Raw genomic sequence first — 19,869 nt, 5'->3', positions numbered from 1 at the left:
GATTCGCTATGGAATTCGGTAGGGAAAGGCTCTAACGACGACTTTAGTGCATCCCCCCCTTAGACCGGTCGCAAACTCATACCTTATCATGGTGAGGAAGAATAGAAACACTGCAGATGACGATCCTCCCAAAATTTTATTCTTATTTGCGCGATTACCTATAGCTATTCCATCTAAGCAATGTATGCAGTGGGACAAACTACTGAGAGGCTTTGTATGGGGATGGAAAATACCCATGGTACGGTGGACCACATTATAACATGACAAATTATCAGGAGGCTTGGGGGTCCCTAACCTTAAGCAGTACCTCCGGCTGCCATAATAAAAATCTGTTAAAGACCACTATGTAGAATGCCCCTCAATACACTGGGTTCAGTTGGTGAAACACTATATACATCCCTACTCTATATTTGATTTTAGCAAACTATAAAGTAGAGACTGAAGTGACAAAGATTACAAGATTAGTGAGCATGTGTTCCTTCAAACTTTGTGGGACACTTGGGACAGGTGACAAGGGCTTATCAGATGTAGGTAGGACACATCCATTTAGTGCACTTATAGACTACCATCCATGCTCTGTGGGCTATTTTACTTCTCTTAGAGAAAGATTGGAGGGGGTTTCAAACTCTGTAGGATTCTATGTTATCTCTAACATTACAAAAAATCTTGCAATGGAAGATCCAATTTTATCAATACTTTGAAGACAGAGATTTTCTATTGAGCAAAGATGCTAGAGATAATTTGCAAAGGGAACCCAATAGAGTAGAAGTGATTCTGCTTAAATCTCCTCAACGCAAGAAATTACTTCTAAATTATATGCATCACTAAACAAATTATACCCTGCTACCCAGTCCTCAATAATGAAGGATTGGGAGGAGTGGTTGGGCAATCCTCTGAGTGACGATGATTGGTTTGTATACACCATTATACCCATATGCATTACTGTTCCTAATTATAATTAATTACAGTATCAAATAATACAAAGAACTTATTGGACCACCATAGTGGAAGAGAAAAAGTAGGAAATAGTTGTAAGGGTCTATGCTGGAAACAATGTGGACAAAAATGTACATTTGAACATTTACGGTGGGATTGCCCAAAGATCTACAAGTATTGGCGAGGGGTATGGATCAAAATAAGAGCTTGGACTGGCAAGGATTGGACCTTGAACAAACAGGCATGTATGTTAGGGTTGGTACCAAACTGATCCATCGATGCTGGGCCAATCAAAGGGGTGTCTCATCTGCTTATACTGGCTGCCCTTGTTGGGCCTGTGGCAAGGGATTGTAAGAGAATTACAACTATAAGACAAGTTAACTTTGGAGATTCGGGGAAGTGGACATGAATACACTAAGGTGTTGAGTGTTGTGTAGCTCTGACCATATCTGAGCTTTAGGAAAATAGACTATTGTTTAGCATGAAGAGCAACCACATTACAATGGTACTTAGTGGGTTAACCCCCCCCCCCCCCCCCCCCATAAAATCAGGTTATGTATTATTATTTCCCATGAAATTACGCCTTACAACAGCACAGTTTATTATCATACTGGATGCCTTGTACCTGGGTGGGGAAGAGGGAAGGGGGAGGGGATAATGTGGATTAGGGATGAGCATTCTGTATTGCTGTCATCTCCAATGTTCATCCATTGTATTCCACTGAAATTGAATAACGTTTTAAAGTTTAAAAAAAAAGATATATCAAATTTCATACTACCACACCCTCTAACGCCTGATGGTCACACCTCAAGTACACTTTCTGAGATGGTATATTTTAAAGTTCTTTGCTGAATTTATCATATGGATGTCCGAGATTTGATATATATTTTCAATAATAGAATTTTGGAAGCTTTCTTATAAATTTAAATATATCTAAGCTGATGCATTGTGAGTCTGAATTGAGAATTAGTGGTGTTATGCAAAATGATCCACTAGTATCACAGCCGTGGACATGCTGGCTATCCATGAGCCCCACTGTGTTGAGCAGAGCAGAAAGCACTAGCAGAAAACAGCTTTTAGGTTACAATACTTGACTCAAGCAATAAAGGGACACGACTTTGAGGAACAGATGTACCAAATAGCTTCCCTGTAGACACAGAAAGGACAATTCTATTACTACATGCCTGCATTTATGTGCCTCTTATGTATGTAAATGTACAGAACAGCTGCATTTTTGTGAGTAAGTTTACCATTAAATGCATATGTGCCAGCAGGGTGCCTAAGTGCTGTTCTGTAAAGGTGCGGGTAAGTGGCATAGCGCATAAATGCAAGAGGTGTGTTTACATAGGTGGAACATGGGAGGGGCAGAGGTGGGGCTGCCTCTTATATATGCAACTTATAGAATATTGTATGTTATGTGTGTACCTCCTGCATTTGGCACCCACACTTACACCAGGTCTATGGCTGGTGTAAATGCAGTCGTGTAAATGTAAAGCATTTACTCTGGTGTTCTATAATAAAATCTGGGCATCCAGATGCCGTTATGGAATAGGCCAAAAATTAAACTACACCCAATCTGAAATCAGCTCTCAGCATTAAATACGTGTTGCCATATTCAAAACTGTATTCAAAATTTTAAGACCTCATTGGTGACCGAATAACATGGCCTATGTTGATTGCATCCTTATGTGCACTGATAAATACATTTTTATCAAAATATTTCTTAAAACGATAAATGAGTGGAAACACATATAAAAAAATAATAAATGATTGGCTGTGAATCCCTATATGAAAAGAGTCACCACTGGGGTCTTACAATTTTGAACAAAGTTTTGAATATGGCAACACATATGCCATGAGCTGGGTTTAGCGTTGGGTGTAGTTTAACTTATAATATTGACCCCTGCTATTAAGACAACAAGGACCTTTCCCAAAGTAAGTTACAGAATAGGCTGTCATTGTGTGGAATTAAAGGTGCCTAAAAAGAAGCAACCACTTATAAAATATCTCCCAAAATGGGAAAAATCCCTTCAGTACATCAGGCCTCAATTAGAAGCTCAAACTAGGAGCAGGTAGAACTAACAACGGTTCTTGAGTAGCAAAAAAAAGCAAAAGGGAAAAAATAGTCTGGTGCTCTTCACTTTAAAATCTTGGTTTTGGTTTGTGAAGAGGTCCAACTGCCTGGTCCCCACTTACTCTCAGCACAATATCCTGAATTGCTTGTGACTGAAATTGTCCTTCATGGTTCTTATTTTATTTTTATTTGTGGTCCATAGTCTGTGTGTCTCACTGCTTTGCTACCTGATTGTAATTTCTTATATAACTTATTTCAGATGGATTTGATCTCACTTCTTCCTCTGGATTTCCTTTACTTTAAGTTTGGTGTGATTTCTCTCTGTCGCTTGCCACGCCTATTGAAAGTAAGTACCAAATTTCCCTCACCTTTGTCCCAATTACAGAGGTAGTAGGACCGTGAGTCCCATGTATAGTGAGTTGGAACCTCAAGGGAAGGAACCAAAGAAGACAGCAACCACTTCACTCATCAGACTTGAGGTTCTCATTGACTTACGTTTATTTGGAGTACAAGTATAATTCAGATAGTTAATGGAAAACTATTTACAGAAAATAAAATAACATATTTGCAGATGCTTTTCTTAGGGGTCCTTGTACTAAAGTGTGCTGAAATCTGGTCTTTAACATGTTCTAAATCAGGACTTTCCACACTCCTAGCCCAGATTTAACACAGCACTTTTTTTTAGGGCATGTTCCATTTTTTGAATTTCAGGTCACATGCTAACGTTCACATTAGTGTGTGGAACTTGTGATAAGTTAACACTTGTAAAAAGTTATTTAGGAAGTGGTAACTGCTTCCACGTTAACTCTGCGTTAGCTGGTTAGCGCATGCTAATATGAACGTGCTAACCGGTTAACGCTTCCATGCCCTTGACTCAGCCCCTCAAAAAAATATTTAAAATAAATAGCTAACGCACCAGTTAGTGTGCGCAAATAAGCAAAATACCACAAAACGCTTTAATGTCTTTTGTATAGCCTGTTTTTCCAGTGCTAAATGTGCGTTAGGGTTTAACATCCTTTAGTAAAATGGCCCCTTAGTTTTTTAATAGGGTAAGAAAATGCAGTCTGCTCCTTCTTCCCCATTTAAGCAAAGTCTGGCACATTACTTTTAACTTAGAGGAAAATAAATCCCTGCACATTAGATGCAAGGGTTAAGGGCTCCTTTGATACTTAAGAGGTCTATTACTAAGCCACAGTAGTGTTTTTAGCTCGTGGCAGAAATCACCTAGCAGTAAACGCCGAAATACCCATTATATTCCTATGGGTGTCTTGGCGTTTACCATCAGCTGATTTCTACTGTGAGCTAAAAATGCTACCATGGCTTAGTAAAAGACCCCCTTAGTGAGGTTTTGTAATGGACTACCATGCCAATACATGAGGACTCTTACTTTTTCCCACAAAAATATTCCAGCTATGTTCTACTCCATCATGATTTCTACGGCCTCATAAAACACTTCTTAGCAGTTGGATGGTCTTCAGGAAACCTCTTCCTTTGCTAGTCTTTATATTCAAAACACTGTCCTGTATACATGTTAATGTACATTATTAAATCCATCCCTTTAAGCACTCTGAGGACAGGGAAATACCCACAATACCTGAGCGTAACTCTGAAGGCTGCGTACGACTGGTAGCGCTATAGAAATGATTTGTAGTAGTAGTAGTGAAGGATCGCATGTCATTGCAGCTGAGGAAGAATGTTGGGAAAAAGTGTAAAACAGTATAACCAAAGTGTAGAGAGTCTGTTAAAGTTGCTATGGAATTCTGTCCTGAGGAAAATATAGAATAAATTCTTCAGAAAGTCGAAAATGTTCTCTCAGCCTAGGTTATAGTAAATAGCATTGAAAAAAGAGAGTTTGAAAGGAAGGGACAAGTTGAGGCATATTTTCAAAGCACAGACTTACAAAGTTACATGGTAACCTATGGAACTTCGTAAGTCTAAGTGCTTTGAAAATCAGCCTCATAGCTGTAAAAAAAAAGATAAAAAATATCTAATATAATAATTTGCTCCTGCAACATTCCAATGTTTCTACCTGCGTTCGTAACCATCTCTTGACGTCACTCTCCCGCAGTAGAAGCCTGCTTGCCTGACGTCAGGAGATAGTTACGAACGCAGTGAGAGACATTGGAACATTGCAGGAGCAGCTTCAGCCCTTCCTCCACACACATCACCATCTCCACCCAGGGCCACCGAGAGACTGGGCCGGGCCCGGGGCCCTGCCCCTGCCACCCTTGCCGCCACCCCCCCCCCCCAAGGTCGCCGCCGCAGCCACTCACCCCTCCACCCCCCCAGAGATCACCACCGCTCCCCCCCCCCCCCCCCCCCCGAGGTTGCCACAGCCACTGCTCTCCCCCTCCACCCCCCGAGGTCACCGCCGCTCCCCCCTCCGTCCGCCACCGGGCCGGGCCCCCTGCATTGAAATCGCAGTCTCACTTCCATGAAAGCAGCGCTGCAGGCAGCAGAACACCTCCCTTCAGCCCTCCTTCCCTCCTTGCGTCCCACCCTCACGGAAGTTGCGTCAGATGAGGGCGGGACACAGGGAGGGAAGGAGGCCCAAAGGGAGGCGTTTTGCTGCCTGCAGCGCTGCTTTCAAGGAGGTGAGACTGCGATTTCAATGCAGACGGCAGAAGGTCGATGATGGAGGGCGGATGGGACTGCGGCGCTGGGCCCCCCTTGGAGCCCCGGGCCCGGGGAATTTTGCCCCCCTTGCCCCTCCTCTCATCAGCTCCACCCCCTCCCAGTTCAGCGGTACCCCCCCCAGGGGGGGAGCGGGGGGGAGGGGGTTCTAAGACCAGAGGGGGTGAGGAGGTCCTGAGACCAGAGAGGGGGGGTGGAGGGGGTCCTGAGACCAGAGAGGGGGGATGGGGGGGGTCCTTAGACCAGCGGGGGGGGGGGGTGGAGGAGGTCCTGAGACCAGAGAGGGGGGGAATGAAGGGGGTCCTGACACCAGAGGGGAGGGGGATCCTGAGACCAGAGGGGAGGGGGGTCCTGAGACCTGAGGGGGAGGAGGGGGAGAGGGAGAGGGGAGAAGGGGGAGAGGGAGGGAGTCCTGAGACCAGAGAGGGAGGGGGGGAGGTATCTCTGTCACACATACACTGTCTCTCTCACACACACTCTCTCTCTCTCTCACACAGTCAGTGTCTTTTTCTCTCTCACTCTCACACATTGTCTCTCACACACTCTATGTCTCACACTGTATCACATTCACTCTCTATGTGTCACACAGTCACTCTCAAACACTCTCTCGATCTCATACACTCGGTCTCACAGAGAGTCTGTGTATCGCACACATACTCTCTCACACTCTATCTGTCTCACACACTCTCTCTCTCACACACACTGTATCTGTGTGAAACACACTCTCTCACACTCACTGTGGCTCACATATGCACTTGTACACACTCTTATTCTCACACACACACTCTCTCTCTCACAGACACACTCGCACCCACACTCACTCTCTGTCACACACACACTCGCACATTCACTCTCTCTCACACAGTCACTCTCACACACACTCTCTCAAACATACACACTCCGAGGAAAACCTTGCTAGCGCCCGTTTCATTTGTGTCAGAAACGGGCCTAGTTGGAAAATAAAGTGCTGGTGAATGGGAATGAAAATCTGTGGGTTGGGGAGGAAGGGGTTAAGATTTAATTCCAATTCATCCCACAGTCTCTCTCTTTTCTATGGGGAGAGGGGGGTTGATGGAATTGTTTTGTTATTAAAGTGCTTGGAATTAATGAGTGACTGATTTATCTCTATTCTTTTTAATAGTACTTGGCCTTTTTTGAGTTCAATAACCGACTGGAATCTATTCTCAGCAAGGCATACATTTACAGGTGAGATCAGTCATCAAGAAACTTCTGCAGACCCAATGAACTTGTTTCTTTTTTGTATGTATATCCGGACTTGGTTTCTTGCCAGACTCAGATTGATAATCTGACAACTCTGGCAAATGTCAGAAAGACCATTCTAACAACAGGCCAATGGACCAGTCAAATTGGTTTATTTATTTATTTATTTGTGACATTTATATCCCACATTATCCCAAAACGTCTTGAGTTCAATGTGGCTTACAACAATATAGATTGAATGAACATAAAATGAAAATTACATTGGTCATAATAAAGTTGCTTACAGCCTGAATCTGAACCAGTGTGTTGTATTGCCAGGACTGATCTTTAGTCCCAGTCTGTCATTGTTTCTACTCTAGCATAGAGAGATCATTTTCGCTAAGAGGGGCATAATCGAACGGGGGTGCCCATCTCTATGGGCACACATCTCTAAGGACGGCCCCGTAAAGGGGCATCCCCGACCGTATTATTGAAACAAGATGGACGTCCATCTTTCGTTTCGATAATACGGTCGGGGACGGCCAAATCTCAACATTTGGGTCAACCTTAGAGATGGCCGCCCTTAGAGATGGCTGACCTTGGTTTTCGCTGATAATGGAAACTAAGGACGTCCATCTCAAAAACGGCCAAATCCAAGCCATTTGGTCGTGGGAGGAGCCAGCATTTGTAGTGCACTGGTCCCTCTTACATGCCAGGACACCAACCGGGCACCCTAGGGGGCACTGCAGTGGACTTCACAAATTGCTCCCAGGTGCATAGCTCCCTTACCTTGGGTGCTGAGCCCCCCAACCCCCCCCCCCCCCCCCCAGGTACACCTGCCTGAAGTACACTGCACCCACTACAACTGCTCCAGGGACCTGTATACTGCTGTGATGGATCTGAGTATGACATTTGAGGCTGGCAAAAAAGTATTTTTAACCTGTTTTTTATGGTGGGAGGGGGTTAGTGACCACTGAGGGAGTCAGGGGAGGTCTTCCCTGATTCCCTCCGGTGGTCATCTGCTCAGTTCGAGCATCTTTTCATGACTTGGTCATGAAAAAAAAATGGACCAAGTAAAGTCGCCCAAGTGCTCGTCAAGGACGCCCTTCTTTTTTCCATTATCGGCCGAGGACGCCCATCTCCTAATCGCGCCCCAGTCCCACCCCAGTCCCACCTTCACTACCCTGCCGACACGCCCCTGTGAACTTTGGTCATCCCCGCGACCGTAAGCCGTCAAGGGTGTCAAAAAATTGGCTTTGATTATGCTGATTTGGGTGGCCTTGCGAGAAGGGCGCCCATCTCCCGATTTGTGTCGAAAGATGGGCGCCCTTCTCCTTCAAAAATAAGCTGGTAAGTCACTCAAAAGCAAGACACATGAATAATTTTATACTCCTAGCATTTCCTTAACTGGCATTATTTTGGTGTTCCTTTTCTCTCAGTTTTTATTATAAATATTAGTAGTAAATATAAACCGCTCTGCTCTGCCTTGGCAGTTAGAGCAGTCTCAATAAACATAAACATAATATGCAATAATTAGAACTTACATACACAACTCCCGAAGCGTACTCTGTAACGTACTGCACCTAAATTTTAATGTGTGCAGGCAAAAGGGGACGTGGCTATAGGTAGGGAAATGGGCGTTTCATGGGCATTCTAAAATTTACGCCCATTGTTATAGAATATGGCCCTCTGTGCCTAAATCTATGCACTGGGATTTACGCCACAATTTTGTTGGTTGCAAATGGCAGCACATAATTTTAGGAGCTAGCATATCAACTAAGCGTATTCTATTTACCATGTCTAAATTTAGGCACTGTTTATAGAATATGCTTAGGTGGAAATGTTTTCCGCGCAGATTTTCTAGGCGCCATATATAGAATGAGGCCCATAGTGCGCGCAAATTCTATTTGCATGCGCTAAGCTTTCATAAAAGGGCCACTAAGCCCAGTGGCATTCCTTGGTCAGCTGCCACCCGGGGCGGATCGTCGCTGTGCACCCCCCCCCCCCCGGGTGCATTCTTCCTACCTGCTGGGGTGCAAGAAGCAGCCACGTGGCTGTCAGCTCCGCTGGTTCCCTGCCCCAGAACAGGAAGTAACAGCAGAGGGGGCAGGGAACCAGCAGAGCCGACAGCCACACGGCTGCTCCCTGCACCCCTCCTGCAGCGGGCACCTGGGGAGGACCGCCCCCATCGCCCCATCCTCGTTACACCACTGCCTAAGCCCTAAGCAAGGATAAATTTGTCATTAGGGGAACAATTTTATAATGTAGGCACTAACATCTATGTGACCCCCTATCCCCCTAATTCTACAAAAGTCACCAAAACTTTTGTGTGCAAATTTGGACATGCACCCAATTTGTGCGTGCAATTTAATTGACTGAGCTAATTAACGCCAATGATTGGCTTTTTAACAAGCAATGATTGGCACTAATTAGATTTAATTGGGATGTATACAGGTAGATTTAGGCATGGGATCCGCGTGCCTAAATTTACAGACAATCTGAAAAATGGGGGTATGGAAATGGGAAGGTCATGGGCGTAACAGGGGCATTCCTAAAACTTACACGCATTGCTATAGAATAACGGAAATCCATGCCTAATTTATGCACATTCATTTGCACCATATTTCAGTTGCTGCAAATGGCCGTGCCTAAAGTTAGGTGTGATTCCTGGGCTTATGCGCTATTCTATAAATAATGCCAAACTTTAAGCACAGCTTCTAAAATAGTGCTTTCTTTGGCGCTGATTTGTTTGGTACCATATATAGAATCTAGCCCTATGTGCATAAATGTTTAGAATAATAGTGTTTATACATATGTGTGCACACATACATGCGTAAATGCAATAATTCTGTCAAAGTGCTATTCTGTAAATACACGCTTCACTTACATAGTGCATATTTGCAAGGGGGTTGTACACATGTGCGGAGCATGGGCAGGGCTGAAACAACTTACTACTACTACTACTACTTATCATTTCTAAAGTGCTACTAGATGTACGCAGCACTGTACACTTGAACATGAAGAAACAGTCCCTGCTCGACAGAGCTTACAATCTAATTAGGACAGACAAACAGGACAAACAAGAGATAAGGGAATATTAAAGTGAGGATGATAAAATAAGGGTTCTGAACAAGTGAATAAGGGTTAGGAGTTAAAAGCAGCATCAAAAAGGTGGGCTTTTAGCTTAGATTTGAAGATGGCCAGAGGTGGAGCTTGACGTACCGGCTCAGGAAGTCTATTCCAGGCATATGGTGCAGCAAGATAAAAGGAACGGAGTCTGGAATTAGCAGTGGAGGAGAAGGGTGCAGATAAGAGAGATTTACCCAGTGAACGGAGTTCCCGGGGAGGAATGTAGGGAGAGATGAGAGTGGAGAGGTACTGAGGAGCTGCAGAGCGAATGCACTTAAAGGTCAATAAGAGGAGTTTGAACTGTATGCGGAAACTGATAGGAAGCCAGTGAAGTGACTTGAGGAGAGGGCTAATATAAGCATAACGACACTGGCGGAATATTAGTCGTGCAGCAGAATTTTGAACAGATTGAAGAGGAGAGAGATGGCTAAGTGGGAGACCTGTGAGAAGCAAGTTGCAATAGTCTAAGCGAGAGGTGATAAGAGTGTGGATGAGGGTTCTAGTAGTGTGCTCAGAAAGGAAAGGGCGAATTTTGGTGAATCTATAGAGAGAGAAACGACAGGTTTTAGCAGTCTGTTGAATATGTGCAGAGAAGGAGAGGGAGGAGTCGAAGATGACCCCAAGGTTACAAGCTGATGAGACAGGAAGGATGAGAGTGTTATCCACAGAAATAGAGAATGGGAGAGGAGGAGAGGTTGATTTAGGGGGAAAAATGAGAAGCTCAGTCTTGGTCATGTTTTGTTTCAGATGGTGCTGAGACATCCAGGCAGCAATGTCAGACAGGCAGGCTGATACTTTGGCCTGGATTTTGGCTGAGATTTCTGGAGTGGAGAGGTAGATCTGGGAGTCATCAGCATACAGATGATACTGAAAACCATGGGATGAGATCAGAGTACCAAGGGAAGAAGTATAGATGGAGAAAAGAAGAGGTCCCAGGACAGATCCCTGACTGACAGTGGGATAGAAGTAGAGGAGGATCCACTAGAGTATACACTAAAGGTACGCTGGGAGAGATAAGAAGAAAACCAGGAAAGAACAGAGCCCTGAAATCCAAGTGAGGACAGCGTATCAAGGAGTAGGCTGTGATCAAGTGTCAAAAGCAGCAGATAGATTGAGAAGGATGAGGATAGAATAGAGACCTTTGGATCTGGCCAGGAGCAGATCATTGGAGACTTTAGCAAGCGCTGTTTCAATTGAATGAAGGGGGCGAAAGCCAGATTGAAGTGGATCAAGAATAGCTTGAGATGAAAGAAAGTCAAGGCAACGGCGGTGAACAGCACATTCAAGTATCTTGGATAGGAAAGGGAGGAGGGAGATGGGGCGATAGTTGGAAGGACAGGTAGGGTCCAATGAAGGTTTTTTAAGGAGTGGTGTGACTACGGCATGTTTGAAGGCATCAGGAACAGTCGCAGTGGACAGTGAAAGATTGAGGATATGACAGATAAAAGGGATGACAGTAAGAGAGATAGTGTTAAGTAGATGGGTGGGAATAGGATCAGAGGAACAGGTAGTTAGTTTCGAGGAGGAAATAAGATGTGTAGTTTCCTCTTCAGTGATTTCAGAAAAGGAAGAAAAGGAGGCAGAGGTTGGAGGGTTGAGAGAATGGACTAAGGGAAGGAGAGATGAGGTGACCTGGTTGAGAATTCAAGTTTAATCTTGTGAACCTTATCGTGAAAGAACTCAGCCAGAGTCTGGGGGAAAGTAGAGGGGGGGTTGGAGGTGAAGGCACTTTGAGGAGAGAGTTCAGTGTGGCAAAGAGACGTTGAGGGTTTGAGCCAAGAGAATTTGTCAACTGGATGTAATAGTCCTGTTTGGCAAGTAAAAGAGCAGACTGGAAGGAGGTCAGCAAGAATTTGAAATGTATGAAGTCAGCATGGACACGGGATTTCAGCCAAAGGCGTTCGGCAGAGCGGGCACAGGAACGTAGGTAGCGGATTCTAGAGGTCAGCCAAAGCTGGGGTTTGGTATGTTTTACAGAGCGGGGAATGGGAGGAGCGAGAGTATCCAGAGCAGAGGAGAGAATAGTATTATAGGAAGAGACAGCCTCATTGAAAAGACTTGGATAACTTAGTGGTGGAGAAGAGATTTGAAACATTGGAGGACAGAGTAGAAGGGTCAATAGCCTGAAGATTCCTAAATGTATTGGTTAAGATTGGACGGGACAGGGAGAAGGGTGTTTAAGTGTGAAAGTTATCAGATGATGGTCAGAGAGGGGAAGAGTTGAGGCGCAGAAACTGGAGAGTGAGCAGTTTGAGGAGAGGATAAGATCAAGACAGTGGCCATTCTGGTGAGTGGGAGCAGTAGAGCACAGTTGAAGATTGAAAGAGGATGTTAAAGCAAGAAACTGCGAGGCATAGGAGTCAAGAGGTATCATCAGCATGAATGTTAAAATCCCCAAGAATGAGGGAAGGAGATGAAGGTTCAAGAAAGAAGGAAAGCCAAGCATCAAAGTCAGTGAGAAAGGAAGAAAGGGACTTATCAGGGGGTCGTTAAATGACTGCTAATCGGAGAGGCAGAGGAGTAAATAGATGGATGGAGTGGACTTCGAAGGAAGAAAAACAGTGAGACTGAGGTAGAAGAAGAGGTTGAAATCTACAAGAGGGTAAAAGTAGTAGCCCGACACCACCTCTGCGGCCAACCGTGCGAGGAGTATGGGAGAAAAGATAACCTCCATGGCATAGGGCTGCGACTGAGGCACCTTGCGCTGGCACCGGCGGAAGTCCGCTCTCTTGCCACTCTTGCTCCCCCCACGCCTTCAACCTGGCTCCGCTTCTGCAGAATAGTCTCCAAATACATTCATTCTTGGTGCCTAAAAATAGGCACCTTTCTAGAATTACCCTACACATGCCTAGATTGTGGGCACTAACATTTACGCCTACTCAGCAACAGGCCTAAATGTTAGAGCACAAAGTACGTGTGTATGTGCATAATGTATTGAATAAATGCATAAATCATAACTCCGCCCACAGTCCACCCAAACTCTTCCCCTGAGCATGCCTATTGCACAAACGTATGCTGACTTGCACTGCGCTTACTTTTAGGCATGACCTAATTTTATAAAATTTTCCTCTTATCATGTAATTCATTAACCTGTGGTACTGTATTGCATGATACATTTTACTGTAGTTTAGTGACTAGGGCCCTTAGTCACTCTCTTTGAGGCACATGAGTTCATTTTCTGTGGGTGCTTCCATTCTCTTCTTCTCCCTACTGTTTACCATGGAGCAAGGTTACAAAAATGTTTGACAGCATAGTTGAATAAGACAGTGTGGTGAGTGAAGGGTGGGCAGCTATTTTTGGCTTTTTGCCCCTAGCTCAGACTGACATTACAGTTTCTGCATGACCTTTATGCTTCCCCTCCCCTATTCCAGATGTTGATGTTATCATGATAGCCACTTTAGATGTCCAAAAAGGAATAAGCAGACTGTTCTATACTGTAATAAATGTCTTACATACTCATGAGTGGGGGCTAGTCTAAAAATTAGTTTAAAGAGAGTTAATTCACTTTTTCATAGATGACCAAGGTCTCTCATCTAATGCTCTAAAACAAAGGGATATAATTATTTGCATTTGCCAGACTTGGGAATAACATTTTTATGGTCCTGAATGAGAGTAAATTGAGCCCATAAGTTTAAAAAATGTTATGATTTAATACCTATTACCTAAATCCAATATTTACAAGCAACGTTTCCCCCCTGCATTAAGGGGGTCTTTGTGGGGATGCATATGCCCCCCTGTATTAAGGGGGTCTTTGTGGGGATGCATATGTGGGGATGCATATTTTCTCATTCTGTCACAGTTTTTTGTAAATTTTGTTTTCTTTGCTTTCTTAGGGTGATCAGGACCACAATGTATCTGCTGTATTGCCTTCACGTGAATGCGTGTCTGTATTACTGGGCATCTAAGTTCGAGGGCCTGGGATCCACACAATGGGTCTATGATGGACAAGGAAATAGGTAGACTGTACTGGTTCAGTCGAGTGTCATCATTCGATGCTTAGTATTTATATGGTGGCAAGCTGAGGCACTGTTTCCCATCCCAGTGATTGAAAGCATCATGAAACTCAGCAGACTGAGTGCTGAGCTCATATCTAAGGTTCTTTGGGAATAAAAGCAAAGAAGTCTCATATTTCTGAAATGACCTCCCTACCCTCCAGATCCAATTAGCTTAATGCACTTTTTTTGGCCTTGTGTTTCTTCCTTTTCTCAGACGACAAGCAGGCATAATATTCTCACATGTGGGTAACATCATCCACGGAGCCTGGTGTGGACACTGCCAAAGTGTACTATTAATTTAAATGTTTGAAGCAGTGCCACCACTGTGCATGTGTGGTTGTCTTCCTGTCTGACACTCAAGCTCTGGACCAGCAGTCTTATGTTTTCTGCAGAGCAGAGTGGTTGGACTTCTAATCTTTCCTCAGCATGTCAAACTTTTCTTTTTGATGCCTCCCCTTTTTAGAAATATATTTTCTTTCATATTTTGTTTTTTTCTTCATATTGAATTTACTTTAAGTTTTTCAATTTTTTTCCTTTTTTGGCCTTCAGGCCCTCTGAGGCCTTTTTCTGGCCAGGGCGCATCAACCCTTTTCGGTCTAAAATTTACTCAACCTCCCCAGGCCATTGAGCCTTTTGACCTTGCATCGGCCATTTTCCCCTCCATGTCCGAGGGTGCTGAGTGGCTTTAAGAAGTATACTCAGTGCAATAGGACTATCTCTGGCCCTGACCTCCATAACTGGTGTGTTCAGTGCTTGGGTCTGGAGCACCGGGATGTACAGTGTGACCTCTGTCTGCTCATGCAAACAAGGACACTTAAAGCCTTCAGAGTCCAACAAAATAGACTTAAATAGATTTTTTGGTTCTGCATCAGCATCACCATTGAGCATGGCAGGGGATTCAGCACCAGACGCGGAACTTGTATCGGTATCAGCGTTGGGAGCACCGACCATGTAATGAGTTTGTTCAGCATTGGAGTTAGTACCACACTGCACAAGGACTCTACATCCTCATCCTCAGTACATGGTGCCGAGAGCTCCTCGGAATCGACTACATCAAAGCACTGATGCCGCAGTGACCACTCTCCTTCTCTGCAGTTGATTACCACTCAGAGAGAGTCTTCTATATCCTCGAGGTCTCCCACACCTAGACAGTCAATGTTGCTTTCACACTAGTTTCCCAGCTGGTACTGACCCCTTCTCTCCAGGATAAGATCCAGGCTATGCTCAAAGAGCTTTCAGGGCTACTGCGTATGCAGTCTACTCAGGCTTGCAGGGTGCTTGTTCTAGCCTCAACCTAGCCCAAGGATACATCGGGGCAGCAGTCATGGTAGAGGTCTCACACACCGGTTAAGTTGATATTCATTAGCTGACCAGCTAAGTTATAGCAGCCAAAGATTGGCCTGGTATTCACATGGCCAGATACACTGAATATCAGCGCTGACCGGCTATGTCAAGCAACATAGCCGCTCATCCGGCTATCCGCTAAGCACTAATATTCAGCTGAGATAGCTGAATATCTTGTGCTGCATATTAGCGCTTAGCCAGCTTAAGGCTATTTAACTGGCCAGGTGCCATTCTTGTCTAGTTAAATAACGCTGAATATCGGGGGACATGATTCTAATTGCTCCCTTCTGGCCACAATAGATTTGGCTTCCTTTTCTTCTAGAGTTATCTTCCAAGGAACCATTGAGGTTAGAACCCATTCCAACCCTGATAACGCAGAACAAAGGGTCCCTCCTTCATCCAGATCCCCGTTCTCTAGCCCTGACAGACTGGTTCTTGACAACATAGATTTAGCTCTTCTAAATCTTTCAGAGGGTGTCTCTAGGATACTCCAAGCTTCTAGGAAGCCTTCTACACAGAAATGTTACCATTTCACACAAAAATGATTTTCCCTCTGGTGTACAGATAGAGTGCGTGATCCTCCTAGATGCTCTCTTCCTTCCCTTATGGAGTACCTACTCCATCTTTCTGGCCTAAAAACTAACTCTGTCAGGGTACACTTGAGAGCTATCAATACTTTCCACTCAAAGGTTGATAGTAAGCCAGTTTCTGTCCATCCCTTGATAGTTCATAAGTACATAAGTATTGCCATACAGGGACAGACCAAAGGTCCATCAAGCCCAGCATCCTGTTTCCTACAGTGGCCAATCCAAGTCACAAATACCTGGCAAGATCCCCAAAAAAGTACAAAACATTTTATGCTGCTTATCCCAGAAATAGTGGATTTTCCCCACGTCCAATTTAATAATAGTCTATGGACTTTTTGTTTAAGAAGCCATCCAAACTTTTTTTTAAATCTGCTAAGCTAATTGCCTTTACCACATTTTCTAGCAACAAATTCCAGAGTTGAATTACACGTTAAGTGAAGAAAATGTTTCTCAGATTCGTTTAAAATTTACTACTTTGTAGCTTCATCGTATGCCCCCTAGTCCTAGTATTTTTTGAAAGAGTAAACAGACGATTCACATCTACCCGTTCCACTCCACTCATTATTTTATAGACCTCTATCATACCTGCTCTCAGCCGTCTTTTCTCCAAGCTGAAGAGCCCCAGCTGCTTTAGCCTTTCCTCATAGGGAAGTCGTCCCATCCCCTTTATCATTTTTTGTCACCCTTCTCTGCACCTTTTCTAATTCCACTATATCTTTTTTGAGATGTGGCGACCAGAATTGAACACAATATTCGAGGTGTGGTTGCACCATGGAGCGATACAAAGGCATTATAAGGTACAAAGGCATTATAACGTCCTCATTTTTGTTTTCCATTCCTTTCCTAATAATACCTAACATTCTATTTGCTTTCTTAGCCACCGCAGCACATTGAGCAGAAGGTTTCAACGTATCATCGACGACGACACCTAGGTCCCTTTCTTGGTTGGTGACTCCTAACGTAGAACATTGCATGACATAGCTATAATTCGGGTTCCTCTTTCCCACATGCATCACTTTGCACTTGCTCACATTCGATTCATGAAAGGTTTATTTCATACAAAACCACCCATCAAACCACCTCCGGTGGAATGGGATCTTAATGTCATCTTTCCAGCTTTCATGAAAACTCCATTCCTATTCTCTAAAGTTTCTCACTTGGAAAGTACTATTCTTAATAGCACTTCTCCAGATGAGTAAGTGAACTTCCAAGCTCTGGTGGCAAACCCGTCTTACACCAGACTCTATCATGACAGGGTTGTTCTCCAAATTCACCCTAAATTCCTTCCTAAAGTGGTATCAGAATTCTACCTAAGTCAATCCATAGTGCTTCTTATTTTTTTTCCTGAAGCCTCACTCTCATACCGGAGAAGCAGCACTCCATACCTTGGACTATGTGCTTTAGTGTTTTCTCTGGAGTGTACTAAACCTCATAATGTAAGAGCCATGGCTGCTTCAGTAGCCCATTTGCACTTGGCCTCCATAGAAGAAATTTGCAAAGCAGCAATGTAGTCTTCTGCCCACACCTTTACTGCTCACTACTGTCTGGAGCAGCATTCCAGGCGGGATAGCCGGTTTGGACAAGCAGTCCTGCAAAATCTTTGTACTACTTTTACTATGACAAAATGAGGAAAATGGTTAAAAAGAAGCTAAAAGGATTGGTTGAAAAGGTAAGAACTTTAAATCAGGCATGGGCGTTGTTTAAAAATACCATTGTGGAAGCCCAGATCATATATGTTCCACGTATTAACAAAGGTGGAAAGAAGAGCAAACAACAGCCAGCCTGGGTAAAAGGTGAAGTGAAGAGGCTATTAAAGCCAAAGGAACATCCTTCAAAGAATGGAAAAAGGATACGAATGAAGAAAATAAGAAGCAACCTAAGCACTTTCAAGCTAGATGCAAAGCATTGATAAAGAAGACTTAAAGAGTATATGAGGAAAATCTTGCCACGGAAACAAAAACTCATAGTAACAACTTTTTCAGGTATATCAGAAGCAGAAAGCCTGTGAGGGAATCCATGGTACCATTAGATCAATGAAGGAGCAAAAGGGGCACTCAGGAAGGACACAGCCATAGTGAACAAATTGAATGAATTCTTTGCTTCAGTCTTTACAGAAGAATATGTAAGAGATCTACTTGTACCATGGTGATAATGTTGAGAAACTAAAAGAAATCTGGAAGATGTATTGAGCCAAATTGACAAATTAAAGAGTGATAAATCATCTGGACTGGATGACACATGTTTGAAAGAACTCAAACATGAAATTGCTGATCTGCTACTAGTGATCTGTAACCTGTCATTAAAATAGTCTGTAGTACCTGTAGACTGAAGGGTGGCTAATGTAACACCGATTTTTAAAAAGGGTTCCGGGGGTGATCTGGGAAATTACAGACTGTTAACCTGACTTCAGTGCTAGGCAAAATAGTGGAAACTATTATAAAGAATAAAATTATGGAACACATAGACAAACGTGGTTTAATGGAAAACAGCATAGGTTCATCCAAAGAAAGTATTGCCTCACCAATTTGCTTCTTTGAAGGAAAGAATAAACATGTGGATAAAGGTGAGCCGATTAATGTAATGCATCTAGATTTTCAAAAAGGGGGGCCTCATTAGCTGCCATGCTCGCAAGTTTAATATTTAACTTGGTAACTGAAGTGGAAAGTGAGCCTGGTGGAAAGAGGATACAAATGAAGAAAATAAGAAGCAACATAAGCACTGACAAGCTAGATGCAAAGCATTGATAAAGAAGATTAAAAGAGTATATGAGGAAAAACTTGCCACGGAGACAAAAACTCATAGTAACACCTTTATCAGGTACATCAGAAGCAGAAAACCTGTGAGGGAATCTGTGGTACTATTAGATCATGAAGGAGCAAAAGGGGCACTCAGGGAGAACAAAGCCATAGCAAAGATATTGAATGAATTTTTTTCTTTGGGCTTTACAGAAGAAAATTAAAAAGTCATGGGAGCAATGTCCTTCTGTGGATTAGGAATTAGTTCTTGGATAGAAAACAGAGTTAAATGGCCATTTTTCTCAATGGAGGAGGGTAGAGTTCCACAGGGATCTGTACTGGGACCAGTGCTGTTTAACATATTTATTAATGATCTGGAAATTGGAACGACAAGTGAGGTGATTACATTTGCAGATGACACAAAACTATTCAAGGTTGTTAAAACGCATGCAGATTGTGAAAAATTTAGGAAGATCTTAGGAAACTGGAAGACTGGGCATTCAAATGTCAGATGAAATTTAATGTGGACGAATGCAAGTGATGCACATTGGTAAGAATAATCCGAATCATAGTTACCTGATGCTAGGGTCCATCTTAGGAGTCAGCACTCAAGAAAAAGATCTAGGTGTCATTGTAGACAATACACATGCGTGGGATAAGCATAAAGGAATCCTGTGCCGAAGGAATGGATCCTCAGGAGCTTAGTCAAGATCGGGAGGCGGGGCTAGTGGTTGGGAGGCGGGGATAGGGCTGGGCAGACTTATACGGTCTGTACCAGAGCCGGTGGTGGGAAGCGGGACTGGTGGTTGGGAGGCGGGGATAGTGCTGGACAGACTTGTACGGTCTGTGCCAGAGCCGGTGGTTGGGAGGCAGGGCTGGTGGTGGGGAGGTGAGGATAGTGCTGGGCAGACTTATACGGTCTGTGCCTGTGCCAGAGCCGGTGATTGGGAGGTGGGGCTGGTGGTTGGGAGGCGGGGATAGTGCTGGACAGACTTGTACGGTCTGTGCCAGAGCCGGTGGTTGGGAGGCAGGGCTGGTGGTGGGGAGGTGAGGATAGTGCGGGGCAGACTTATACGGTCTGTGCCCTGAAGAGCACAGGTACAAATCAAAGTAGGGTATACACAAAAAGCAGCAAATATGAGTTGTCTTGTTGGGCAGACTGGATGGACCGTGCAGGTCTTTTTCTGCCGTCATCTACTATGTTACTATGTTCTACCCAATGTGCAGTGGCGGCC

General features: G+C 44.0%; 1 protein-coding gene across 1 annotated transcript in view; it reads left to right on the top strand.

Moving 5' to 3' along the window:
* Positions 1–19,869, top strand: part of CNGB1 (cyclic nucleotide gated channel subunit beta 1) — a 143,467-nt gene that overhangs the window by 52,951 nt on the left and 70,647 nt on the right. Inside the window, exons 7-9 of the mRNA XM_030205000.1 lie at positions 3,270–3,356; positions 6,786–6,850; positions 13,807–13,929. Of these exons, the coding sequence (XP_030060860.1) occupies positions 3,270–3,356; positions 6,786–6,850; positions 13,807–13,929 (275 nt within the window). The remainder of the gene's footprint in view (positions 1–3,269; positions 3,357–6,785; positions 6,851–13,806; positions 13,930–19,869) is intronic.

The sequence above is a fragment of the Microcaecilia unicolor genome, chromosome 5, assembly GCF_901765095.1.
Source record: "Microcaecilia unicolor chromosome 5, aMicUni1.1, whole genome shotgun sequence".
Lineage (NCBI taxonomy): Eukaryota > Metazoa > Chordata > Amphibia > Gymnophiona > Siphonopidae > Microcaecilia > Microcaecilia unicolor.
Note: the sequence above shows the minus strand (reverse complement) of the source record. Positions and strands in the feature narration are given on the sequence as shown.